The sequence below is a fragment of the Trichechus manatus genome, unplaced genomic scaffold (genome assembly GCF_000243295.1).
Source record: "Trichechus manatus latirostris isolate Lorelei unplaced genomic scaffold, TriManLat1.0 scaffold00087, whole genome shotgun sequence".
NCBI classification, from domain to species: domain Eukaryota; kingdom Metazoa; phylum Chordata; class Mammalia; order Sirenia; family Trichechidae; genus Trichechus; species Trichechus manatus.
The window spans coordinates 1,261,486-1,275,017 of NW_004444023.1; the positions used below are offsets into that span (position 1 = coordinate 1,261,486).

A 13,532-nucleotide genomic window follows, 5' to 3' on the forward strand; every position below is an offset into this window, starting at 1 on the left:
TGTTTCGTTCCTTCTGTAGCCCCAGTGCTAAAACAGTGTCTGTAGGTTTATTTGTTCAAGGAATCCATGAATTGCTACACTCATCCAGACATTACGCTTACTCAGCTATTACTCACGTCTACTCAGATGTATTCAAGTAACTCAAATGTTACCCACTTCATATGAATGCCACTAAGGCAGGGGTTTTTGTTGGGCATGTTCCCTTCTGCATCCCCAGCTCCTAGAACAGTGCCTGGGACACACACGTGTGCAATCAATACCTGTGGAATGAACGAATGAATGAATGACCCACACTCGACCAGGTGCTAACCACACCCACTCAGAGGCAACCCACAAGTTAGCTGAGATAAAAATACCCACCCTCACTCACTTGTCAGATGTTGCCCATGCTCACTCAGATGACACCCATTTTTACTCGTTACCCACTTACTCCAGTAATACTCATCTCACTCATTATGACCCAGACTTACTCGCATTCTCCAGACTTGCTCAGATGGTACCCGCCTTCACACAGAAGTCACCCACACCCACTCATATGCCACCCACCCTCACTCACACGCCCCCACGCCCACCCCACCTCACCTTACAGCTTCTTGTCAGATGCACGGTGCCGCCGACGGTTCTTCTTGTGCTTCCTCTGGCCTCGCTTGCCATCGCCAGCCTTGCTCTCCTCCTCTGTGGAGTCCAGAGGGGGCACGCTGTCCACTCCAGCGGCGGCCGCAGCCCCCGGATCCTTCCCGGGCCCGGGAACACAGACCTTTCTCGCGGGCAGCCCGCTGGGACCCGCCCCTGCTGGGCACAGTTCCTGCCTCAGGACCCGGGCCACGTCCTCCACGGTCCTGCCCTCGCTCTGGAGGAAGAGGTTCAGCTTGGTGAGGAATTCGACGTCCTGCTTCCGGGGCATGTAGACCACTCTCCACACCCCGCGCTTGCCCTTGATCTCCCTGGGGATCACGGAGTAATTGATCTCCTCCGCCAGCCTGATGATGGCTGCCTTGGTCTTATCTTCTTCCAGAAAGGCCTTCCCGGCCACTTCGAACTTGCCCAGGGGCTTCAGGGGGGCCCGTATGATCTCTTCGAATTCCTCGTGGTTGCAGTCTTCCGGGATGCCCAGGATCATCAGGGACTTGTAACTGTCCACCTCCAGGGCCTTGCACCCGTGCTCCAACAGCGCGATGTCCTTGACGCCAAACAGCATCTTGCCCAGCTCCCGGAGGCAGCAGTACGCCCGCTGCTGCCCATCGGAGCTGCCTCGGGAATCCCAAAAAGGATCCAGGATGGCAAGATCTCTTCCCCAAGGCTACGCAAGGGTGAGGCCTCACCGAGGCTGCAGACAGCCCCGATTTGTCTAACTCAGTCCGTGTCCTCTGGGCTGCCCAATGTAACAGCCTTCTGAGGGGGCTCTTGGGAATTCCCAGGGACTTAAACGTGCGCAGGTGAAGCAAAGATGGGTGTTTGCCAGCTGGTGCGAGGCTCCCGACCAGGGAGGGTCTGAAGATGCTGCTTCCGCGCTTTTGGCCGTGGTCTTCAAGGGCTGGGGCTGCTGATCTCCTCGGGGCTACTGCCAGGAGGGGTGTCGTGGGTGGGGGCCCGGCAGGCAGGGGCGGCTTGTCCCTCACCGCTGGCCTAGAGGCTGCCCTCAGTGCCCAGCGGCCGGGCTAAGAGAAGGATACGGTCGCTGTTCTTGCTCCGCAATGACGTCACCGCCTCCTTTTGCTCTGCGGCCGCGGTCGCTATGGCAACAGCTCGAGCATCGCCTCCGCTATTGGCCGGGTCCAGCAGCACTGAAATCAGAGTCCGAGAAGGTCAATCTGATGTGAGGGGTCAGCCACCCCCCACCCCCTCAACCCCCATGCCCGCCCTTCTGCTTGGAGAAAAATGGCTGATCCCAAGAGGTCAGAGAAGATAAAGATGAGCCTGGAACATTCTTTGGGGGTTAGAAAGGAAGGAAGAGCTCAAAGAATGACGAGGACAGGTGGAAGGATACAAGAGCCAGCTTGGAAGGGCTCCCACTGGCCAAATCTGGGACAATTTGAGCATTGACGTTAAAAATGAGAGTAACAGGTTATAAACCCTTGAGTAAAATAAGAATTCCTGAGTCCACGCAGCTGTAAATAGATGAAGAAATAGAAAGCTTGATGGGAAGTGTGGGTTGTTAGATTGCCTCATCAAAGTACCTGCCCATGTAATACTAATCAACAGGAGGAAACGTATGTTTTCAGTGGGGCGTTTTTGTTTGTAGGAAACACACACCACCCTGTTCAGGGATAATGGGGTACCAAGCTGGCCATTTACTCTCACATGGTTCAGGAAGAAAAAAGTTCTTTGTAGCGTACTTGTAACTTTTCTATAAGCTTGTGATTATTTCAAAATAATCTTAAAAAAAGAAAACAAAACGCCTTGCTCATGTGATCACCTTCCCAAAGTCTATTCCTCCCCTTCCTACCCTGTTAATACCTGCTGCCAGCGGAGTGGATTCTGACTCATAGTGACCCCATGTGACAGAGTAGAACTACCCCATAGGGTTTTCTAGGCTGTAATCTTTTTTTTTTTGTTAATAATATTTTATTGTGTTTTTGGTGAAGATTTACACAACAAGTTAGGTTCCCATTTGACAATTTCCACACAAATTGTTCAGTGACATTAGTTATATTTTCCACAACGTGTCACCATTCTCTTTGGGTTCTGGTTGTTCCGTTTCCAGTGCTCTAGTTTCCCTGCCCCCTTATCTTCTCATCTTTGATTTAGAGGAAATGTTGACCTTTTGGTCCCCTAGAGAGGGATTTTTAGTAGATAGAGCACCATTTTACAGGTGATATCTTTTATTTTGTGTGCCATTCTGCTATGTCACTAAAAGATCATCTCAGTGCATAGTTTCGATTCAAGGTTTAAAGAGTGCCTCAGGGCAATAGTCTCAGGAAGTCCTCTGGGCTCAGCTGAGTTTTGTTCTACATTTTTCTTCCATTCTATCTGGTACCATCTATTGTGGCTTCAGTCAGAATGGTCAGTAGTGGTAGCCAGGCACCATCTAGTTCTTCTGGTCTCAGGGTAGATGAGACCATGGCTAGTGTAGGCTCTCAGCCTTGTAGACTTGTTTCTTCTCTGAGATTTTGGTTACCTTCTTATTCTGTTGCTCCTGATGAGTAGAGACCAATAGTTGCATCTTAGATGGCTGCTCACAAGCTTTTAAGACCCCAGACACTACTCATTTCACTAGGATGTAGAACATGAACTTCGTGAACTATATCATGTCAATTGACTGAGCTGTCCCATGAGACTATAGTTCAAAGCTTTCAAAGCTAGAAAACCAATCTCAGAAGATGTGTGGTTATATCTGAGGGGTGTCTAGTTGTGTTTTCAATGAATCTATGTGCCTGAACACGTCTGTATTTCCGTACATATACCTGTTGCTGTCCAGTCGATTCTGACTCATAGCGACCCTACAGGACAGAGTAGAATTGCCCACAGAGTTTCCAAGGAGCACCTGGTGGATTCGAACTGCTGACCTTTTGGTTAGCAGCTGTAGCACTTAACCACTATGCCACCAGGGTTTCCATGTACATATAGATACTTCTATATGTTCTCACATATGTATACACCTATACCTACTTGTGTACCTATATGCCTATCCCCATCCATATGTGATCTTACGCTTATTTTTTTAGGTATCTTTTGGAGTTGTTGCCATTTTATGGGTGTCAGATTCTTCAATACAGGCATCCTTTTCTCTCGAGCACTTCTCAGCAGCATGATTTACTTTGGTTATGCTCTGCTCACTAAACCCACATTCGGTGTCACTTTTCCCATCACCAAAAATAACAAGTATCTACGATCTAAAACGTGCTTCCACCCTCCTCCCACCTCTCCCTGGAAACCACCAATAAACATTGGTCTCGCTATCTATATCTATTCTTGTCTTCTTATAAAAGAGGGATCACACAATATTTGTCCTTATGTGCTTGACTTCTTTCGCTTAGCATTACGCCCTCTAGGTCCATCCATGTGATCATATGTTTTGCGGACTCATCGTTGTTCTTGATGGTTGCACAGTATTTCATTGTATGTATACACCACATTTTGCTGATCCATTCTTCTGTTGATGGGCACTTGGGTTGTTTGCATTTTTTTGCTATTGTGAATAATGCTGCAATGAACGTAGGTGTGCGTATGCCCGTTTGTGTTACTACTTTTAGGTCTCTAGGAGTGGTACGGGTAGATCACAGGGTAGTTCTATTTCTAGTTTTTTTGAGGACGTGCCATAGCATTTTCCAGTAATTGTACCATTTTTCAGTCCCACCCATACCCAGGTCCTTGCCAACATTTATTTTATCTGTTTGTTTGTTTTGTTTTTTAACCAGTGCTATTTTAACTGGGGTGAGATGGTATCTCCTTGTGGTTTTGATTTGCATCTGTCTAATGGCTAATGGTAATGAACATCTTTTCATGTGTTTGTTGACCACGTGGACGTCCTCTTTGGGGAAGGTTCTGTTCATGTCCTTTGCCCATTTTATGATTGGGTTGTCTGTCTTTTTGTTGTTGAGTTGTTGAAGTTCTCCATAAATTTTAGAGAATAGACCTGTATAGGATATGTTGTTTGCAAAGATTTTTTTCCCAGTATGTAAGTTGTCTGTTTACTCTTTTGATAAAATCTTTTTTTGTAATTCTCATTTTGTTTTTGTTAAGAATATACGCAGCAAAACATACACCGTGTTTCTACATGTTTGTTAGCCGATTTTTATAAAAGATTAGGTCCCATAGTTTTCCACCTATGTTTTCTTCCAGGAACTTTATAGTTTTAGGTTTAACATTTAGGTCTTTGATTCATTTTGAGTTAGTTTTTGTGTGCGGTGTGAGATATGGGTCCTGTTTCATTTTTCTGCAAGTGGATATCCAATTTTGTCAGCACCATTTATTAAAGAGCCTGTTTCTGCCCCATTGAATGGACTTTGACCCTTTGTTGAAAGTCAGATGTCCATAGATGGCTGGATTTATTTCTAGGTTCTCAATTCTATTCCGCTGGTCTATGTGTCTATCGTTGAACAAGTACTAGGCTGTTTTTATTACAGTGGCTTTATAGTATGCTTTTATATTGGGGAGTGTGAGGCTTCCTGTTTTGTTCTTCTTCTTCAATATTGCTTTTGTTATTCGGAGTTTCTTTCCATTCCTTATGATGGTGGTTATTAGTATTTCCATTTCAGTAAAGAATATTGTTGGGATTTGTATCAGGATTCCATTGTATCTGTAGATCACTTTAGACAGAATTGGCATTTTCACAATATTAAGTCTTCCAATCCACGAGCACGGAATGTCCTTCCATTTCTGTAGGTTTCTTTAGTCAAGGATGCCTGTTGTTGTTAGGTGCCATTGAGTTGGTTCCGATTCACAGAAACACTACAGACGAGAACGAAACACTGCCCGTCCTGCGCGCCATCCTCACAGTCATTCTTATGATCTAGCCCATCGTTGCAGCCACGGTGTCAGTCTATCTCATTGAGGATCTTCCTCTTTTTCGCTGACCCTGTACTTTACCAGACATGATGCCCTTCTCCAGGGACTGGTCCCTCCTGATAACATGTCCAAAGTCCGTGAGATGAAGTTTCACTATCCTCGCTTCTAAGGAGCATTCTGGCTGTACTTCTTCCAAGACAGATTTGTCGGTTCTTCTGGCAGTCCATGGTATATTCAATATTCTTCACCAACACCATAATTCGAAGGCATCAGTTCTTCTTTGCTCTTCCTTATTTATTGTCCAGATTTCACATGCATATGAGGTGATTGAAAACACCATGACTTGGGTGTTTATGGACTATGACTTAGTCCATAATGTGACATCTTTGCTTTTTAACACTTTAAAGAGGTCTTTTGCAGCAGATTTGCCCAATGCAATATGTTGTTTGATTTCTTGACTGCTGCTTCCATGGGTGTTGATTGTGGATCCAAGTAAAATGAAATCCTTTACACCTTCAATATTCTCTCTGTTTATCATGATGTTGCTTATTGGTCCAGTTGTGAGGATTTTTGTTTTCTTTATGTTGAGGTGCAATCCATACTGAAGGCTGTAGTCTTTGATCTTTGTCAGTAAGTGCTTCAAGTCCTCTTCACTTTCTGCAAGCAAGGTTGTGTCATCTGCATATCGTAGGCTTATGCACACTCCAAATTGAGAAGCAGGCGACAGAAGGGCTCATTTATTCGATCCACAAATATTTGCTGGGAAGTGTCCTTGTTCCAGGCTCAGGGTGACATGCTGGGCATACTTGACAGAGTGAGATAGGCTCCGCAGTTAGGAGCTCTGTCCAGTGGTTATGACAGTCAGGGCCAGGCTGTTTACAGGCAGAGAGAAGCCCTGTAACTATCACAAAGATGTGTTCTGATTCCTGGCGTGGGATGTGTACAATGCAGAATATACTAATTGGGCTTGATTGCCTTGGGACAATCTATGGGGCAGTTCTAGCCTTCACATGGGGTTGCTATGAGCCACAATCAACTGAACGACACATACCAACGACACTTCTATAGGGCCCGCTAGGTGTCAGGCAATAATCGAAGTGCCCTATCTGTACTAAATCATTTATTTTTACAGCGGTCCATGGGTTAGATATTATTTCATCAATTTAATCATTCAACAAATATTTATTGAGCAGCTTCTGTATTTCCTAGTCAGGGGAAGCGAGGACCAGAGAGGTCAAGTCACTTACCTAGGGCCACACAGCTACTGGGTTTTATATAATTTTATTATCATGTTTAAAACACATTTTCTCTGAACTTCCTATTCCTATCTTTTAACCTTTTTTTTTTTTTTTTTTTAAATTGGGGTTTCTTTTTCTTGCTGAGGAGTAAAACAGCTTTACGAATGAAGGAAATGGGCATGTTTTCTGCACCATCTGTCGTAAGTATGTCTCCAAGGGCGTTGTTTGTCTGCGGGCTTTGTTTAGTGTACTTCATGCCTTGCAGGCAATTGTCTATTTTGTGCGATCAAGTGTATCAGTCCGTTCTTGTGTGACCTCTGAAGTTTGTGTCATGCTTAGCAAGGCTTCTGTTGCTCTAACATTAAAAACAAATCCAACATTTCTTTTCTTCTTCTATTAAAGTCTTATTTTTTTTTTTTAAAGTAATACAGTGAAACCTGTGACAACCAGGACTCGACAGGACGGCCTTGTTTCTCCCTGTCTGTCAAGGTTTCTGCCTTTGACAGGTTGCAGTTTCACCGCTTTGATATCGCTCCTTTTAGCGGAAAATATTTGAGTTTGTCTTTTCTGACAGGTTTCTGCCTTACCGAGGTTCCGGCTTTTGTAGGTTTTACTGTGTTTTCCGGGAAGGTTCACACAGCAGTTTAGGGCCCATTCAACAATTTCTACACAGGTTGTTCAGTGACATTGGTTACATTCGTCACAATGTGTCAACATTCTCTTTATTCCTGTTCACATTAATCTAGTTTCCCTGCCCCTTTACTATCCTCGTCTTGGTGCTAAAGTAATTATTGTCCAAAGTCTCATTTCTTTTAACATTTAAAACGTCAATCCACCTGGACCGTATTTTGGTATCCTTGTACAGACCCAAGTTTCTATTTTCCCAGATGACTATCCAGCTGCTTCACATTTTTGGAGAAATGTCCATCTTTTCCTCAATGATGTGGAATTCCACTGTTATCATGCAAATTCTTATGCGTATTTCTGGCCTCTTTAATCTGTCCTGTAGAACTGTCCATTCATTTAAGGGCCAGCTCCAAACTGTTTGAAAACTGTATTTTTATGATCTGTTTTCCTACACAGAAGGACTGGTTCTCTCTTATTTATTTTTTCAGAATTTTTTCTGGGTATCTTCACAATTTCTTAAAAACGAAATTTAAAATCAGTTTGTATAATCACAAAAGAAAAAAGGCTTTTGGGATTTTAATTAAGGCTGGATTAAATGAATAGATTTTTGGGAGCCCTTTTCCAATATTGAATCTTCCCATCTAAAAGCATTTCTTCAACTATTTTTAAGGCTATCACCACCCCATCCCCCTGTAGCATTCAAAAATTTTCTTTGACTACATCCTGTGTCATTCTTGTTAGCTTATTTCAAGATATTTTTATCTGTTTGTATTGCTAGAGTACGTGCCGTGGTGTTTTATTCTGTTATTTTCTAACTCAGTGCTTTGTATATTGGCAGCCTAGTACTCTGAGGACGCTGATTTTGTAGCTTGCTCAATTCTCATTCCTTCTAATAGGTTATGGGTTGATTTTCTTTCCAAATATACAATCATGTTTTCTCTAAATAGTAGTTTCACTCCCTCCTTTCTAATGTTTACGCTCTTCTTTCTTTCTGCTGTCTAATTCCATGTGTCTTGCTCCCAAAGGCACTCAAGGTTTCTGCTTCTTGGCACAGAGCACAGGGCCTCTGCTCATTCTTGAAGTTCTCGGCCTACCAGACTCCAATGCCCAACAGTTACAGTCAAAGATGCTTTACTGTAAGGGGAATCACCCCTTTTTCCAGGCTGGGGGCAGGGTGTCCCTACATTGGGAGGTGTTTGTGGGGGGATGGTGGTGAGAATCAGGTCTCCCTGACTCTTTTAATTGTTGCCGTCAAGTTCATTCCAACTCATAGTGACCCTATAGGACAGAGTAAACTGCCCCATAGGGTTTCCAAGGAACAGCTGGTGGATTCGAACTGCTGACCTTTTGGTTAGCAACTGTGGCTCTTAAAGATTGCGCCACCAGGGCTCCCTGACTCTTCTAGTTCCTCCCATATATCCCTGTTTCCGTGAATGTCTTAGGCTGGGTTCTCTAGAGAACCAACACCAGTAAATTGTATAAATATATATATAGAGAGAGATTATATCAAGGAAACAGCTCACGTGATTGTAGAGGCTAGAACATCCCAAGTTCGTGGATCAGGGCAGAGGCCTCTCCCAAGTCACACAGCTGCAGAAGCTGGCAAGCCCAAGATCGGAAGGTCGGAGAGCAGGGCTCCAACTCACAGGCTGTGCAGATCCACGAATCCCAGGTTCGGCAGATAAGCTGACAGCTCAAGTCCCAAGAACGGGAGATGAGATGACAGGAAGCAGCCGCGGGATCCAGAGAGAGCAAAAAGCCAGAATGTCTGCTTCTATACAGATGCGGGCCACACCCCCAAGGAGACTCCCTTTCATCTGATTGACTACTCACAGTATATTCAATCATGGGAGTGATTACACTAAAACACGGAGAATCATGGCCCAGCCAAGTTGACACACAATCTTAACCATCACAGTGAACATGGCAACAACAATATTATTGGCGTTTCTTCTATAACATGATACACACGTTCCCACTACTTGCAGTTTCTTCATCAGGGTATGAACAAAATATATTTTTATCTGACTCTCCATGGCCTCAGATCGCTGGTTGGAAGCAAAAAGAGCTTCCCTTAACAAGGTTATATGCTTGCCTTGATGTTACAAATCTGCTCTTCAGGCAGGCCTTCTTAGAGAGAAATTTATCCATATTGTGGTTGGTGCTTTTCTGCAGGCCGTGAGGAATTGCCAGCATGATGCTGTTGTTACGGATTGAATTGTGTCCCCCTGAATACGTGTTGGGATCCTAACCCCCTATACCTGTGGATATGACTCCATTTAGGAAAAGGGTTTTCTTTGTTATGTTAATGAGGCCATATTGGTGTAGGGCGTGTCGGAAACCTAATAACTTTTGAGATCTAAAAAGAGCAGATTAGGTGAAGAAGCAAGCAAGTACAAATGGGAGACAGAGAGATACCACATGGAGATGGCCAAGAATCTCAGGAACACTGGGGTTACAGAAGTCAAGACAAGTATCTTCCTCCAGAGCCAACAGAGAGAGAGAGAGAGAGAGACTTCCTCTAGAGCCAGTGCCCTGAATTTGGACTTCTAGCCTTTTGTACTGTGAGAAAATGCATTTATGCTTTTTTTTTAAACCATTTACTTGTGGCATTTCTGTTACAGCAGCACTAAGAAGCTAAGACAGCTGCTATGCTGGCATTTTTCTATCATGTCCCCTAAATCTCTGGTCACGATAGGCAAATTTAGTCCAAGTCCTAAAAAACAACAGAAGGTTGTTCAATCAATTGCTTGGGTAACACATAACATTTTTGTTCTGAGCTCTATTGCAGTGTAACAGATTACCCCAAAATTTAGCAGCTTAAAACAACCATTTCAGAAACTAGTCTACAGGACTGGTAGACTACACGAGCCATGGCCTCATCTATCCTGAGACCTGAAGAACAAGATGGCGCCCGGCTACCACTAACAACCGTTCTGATCAGGGCCACAATATATGGACCCTGGTAGAATGGGAGGAATACACGGAACAGAACTGAAATTCTTAAAAAGTCCAGACTTAATGGACCAGTTGAGACTAGAGGACTTACTGAGACTATTGCCCTGAGATACTTTTTAAACCTTGAACCGAAACTATTCCCGGAGGTCACCTTTTTGTGAAATAACAGATTGGCACACAAAATTAAGACTATTATCCTTGAGCACGGTGCTCCGTTAAAAAAAAAACCCATCTATTTGAGACTAAAAGGCCAACAATTACTCTAAAGCAAAGATGAGAAGATAACGGGGCAGGGAAACTAGAGCACTGGAAACGGAACAACCAGAACACAGTTAAAGAGAATGTTGACGTTTTGTGAAAAATGTAACTAATGTCACTGAACAATTTGTATAGAAACTGTCAAATGGGGACTGAATTTGCTGTGTAAACTTTCATGGAAAATACAATAAAATATTACTTAAAAAAAAAACAACCGTTTTATTTTGCTAGTAAAAAATTAAGAAGGACTTGGTTGGGAAGCTCTTGCTTGGGATGTCTTATATGGTTGCAGTCAACTGCCAGCTGAAACTACAGTTACCTGAAGACTTGACTGAGCTGGACTTCCAAGACGGCTCAGGCTCATAACTGGCAGTAAAATACAGTCGTCTCTCAGTATCTGTGGGGGTTTGGTTCTAGGACCCTCCCCACGGATACCAAAATCCACGGATACTCAAGACTCTCATATAAAATGGCATAGTATGTGCATATAATTTATGTACCTCCTCCTGTATACTTTAAGTCATCTCTAGATTCCTTATAATACCTAATACAGCGTAGATGTTATGTAAATAGTTGTCATACTGACTGTCAATCAGAGCACCTACATGTGGCCTCTTTAGAATGGTGGTCTCAGGGTGGTCAAACCTCTTACATGACATCTCAGGGCTCCAGGGTAACATTCCAACAGACAAAGCAGAAGCCATATGGCCTTTTATACCCAGCCTTGGAAGTCTCATAGCATCATTTCTGCTGTACACAAGCTCACCCAGATTTAGTGGTAGCAAGACAACAGAGACCCCATGTCTTGATATGAGGACTGTAAAAGAATTTTGTGGCCATTTTTCGGATCCACCAGAACTTACAACTCCTCAGAGTGGTAGAAAAGAATCCTTCCTACTCTATCTTGACTCAGTCAGTTCCACATTTAGGATTTATTAGCACCCCACTTCTGGGTAGCGATTTCTTTTTTAGAACTCTTTCTGTTGCAAGTGATAGAAACTTCTTTCCAACCCTGGCCCCAGCATCTAATCCCACTAGAAGCCCTCCTATGTGTTGGATCCTATTCTAGAAGATGGAGATGCCAACTATCCTAGCCATTGCAATAAGACAAGAAAAAGAAATAAGGGGTAGGAATATTGGATAGGGAGGGACAGAACTGTGAAGAGTCTGCCCTCTATATCTGCAGTTTCTGCATCCATGGATTCAACCAACTATGGATCAAAAATATTAAAAAAAAAAAAAAAGATTCCAAAAAGTAAAACTTGAATTTGTCATACGCCAAGCACTGTGCTGAATCCATGTGAATGAAATGACGTGTAGGCATACCCTGCTGTAGCCTCCCACCATTTCACAGGTCCGTGGTCTCTCTCCAGCATCCTGTTTGAGCATTGTACGCCTGGCATCTTGTCATTATTCCCTAAACAATACAGTGTGACAACTACTTAGCGTTTACAATATATGAGGTATTATAAGTAATCTAGAGATGATTTAAAGTATACAGAAGGAGATGTATAATTTATATGCGAATACTACATCCTTTTATAGAACAGACTTGAGCATCATGGATTTTGGTATTGGTGGAGGGTCCTGGAACCAATCTCCTGCAGATACCGAGGGATGACTGTGTTTGTACTGGCAATGATTTACCTATAAATGTTAAAAATAATTTGACCACTGACTCAAAGAGCATATTCAACACATATTTTTTTGAGCACTTACTATGTACCAGGCACGGAACTAGGTGCTGGAATTTTGGTGAAGGAGATTGATAAGACCCTTGCCTTCATGTAGATTTTATCGTTGAGAAGAAGACAGACAATAAGCAAGTGAAGAAATAAAAAAAGATATTTTTAGATGGTGAAAGGTTCCACAAAAGTGACAGAGTAATGTGACAGTGACTGGGTTGGGGGGACACCGTTTTTCGACTTTTCAGAGATGCTCTCTGAGGAATCGAAATTTGAGCTGAATTCTGACATATGAGAAAGAACCAGGTGTATGAATATGAGGGAAAATCCAGGCAGAGGAACCAGCACTTGCAAAGGCCCTGAGTGGGAACGGGCTTGGTGTCTCGGAAGAAAAGCTGGGAGACTAGACTGGGTGGAGAGTGATGGGAGATGAGGTCAAGTGGAGACAGCCTTGTAGTTGATAGGAGCACAGCATTTTCCGCCAAGTGGGATGGGAAGGTAGTTTTTAAGCAGAGCGTCATTGATGTGTTCTGATATTCATTTTAAAAAATATCTCTGGCTACTGGGAAGCAATTGTATAGTTAATGAATGGAAGCAGGGAGAGCAGGGACCAGGCTATTGTAATAGTTCAGGAGAGACGCAAGGGTGGCTGGACCAGGGTGGAGGCCATGGAAGGGGAGTAGAAGGAAATGGTTGGTCTTGAGCATCTGTGGGGCTGGGACAAGGGTACAAATGGAGACCCATTTACCATATAGTTAAATATTTGTGACTCATGGCGACCCCATGTGTTACAGAGTAGAACTGCTCCATAGAGTTTTCTTGGCTGTAATCTTTACAGAAGGCTTTTCTTCTGTAGAACCAGTGGGTGGGTTTGAACCGTAAACTTTTAGGTTAGCAGTCAGGCGCGTAACTATTTATGCCACCCAGGAGCCAATTACTATAAATAAAATTAATATACTGTTTTTTTTTTTGTATAGAGACCAATGTTGATTAGTGGTAACCAGGGGCAGGAAAGATGGGAAAAGGTGAGGTTATTCCTTATGGAGCACTGAGTTTCGGTTTACAGTGATGGAAAATTCACGTTGATTAAGGGGAGGGTTGCGCGGCCGATTAATGTAATTGCTGTCAGTATGTTGTGCACCTGTGAAAAGTTGAACCAGCAAAAGTTTTATGATAGATATATTTATAATGACAACAACAACAAAAGAGCATCTACTGAGGCTGCTTACGTACAACCAAACACCTCATGGGATTTGTATATTGATCTGCAGGTTCAGAGTCATGGTTTCATGGGAAATTCTGGTTAATTGGCTGAATA

General features: G+C 43.4%; 1 protein-coding gene across 1 annotated transcript in view; it reads right to left on the bottom strand.

Moving 5' to 3' along the window:
* Positions 1-583: 583 nt before the first annotated feature.
* The window catches only part of PNMA8C (PNMA family member 8C), a 53,792-nt gene continuing 40,843 nt past the window's right edge, over positions 584-13,532 (bottom strand). The window contains 2 exon segments of the mRNA XM_023736193.1: positions 584-1,251; positions 1,674-1,784. Of these exon segments, the coding sequence (XP_023591961.1) occupies positions 584-1,251; positions 1,674-1,784 (779 nt within the window).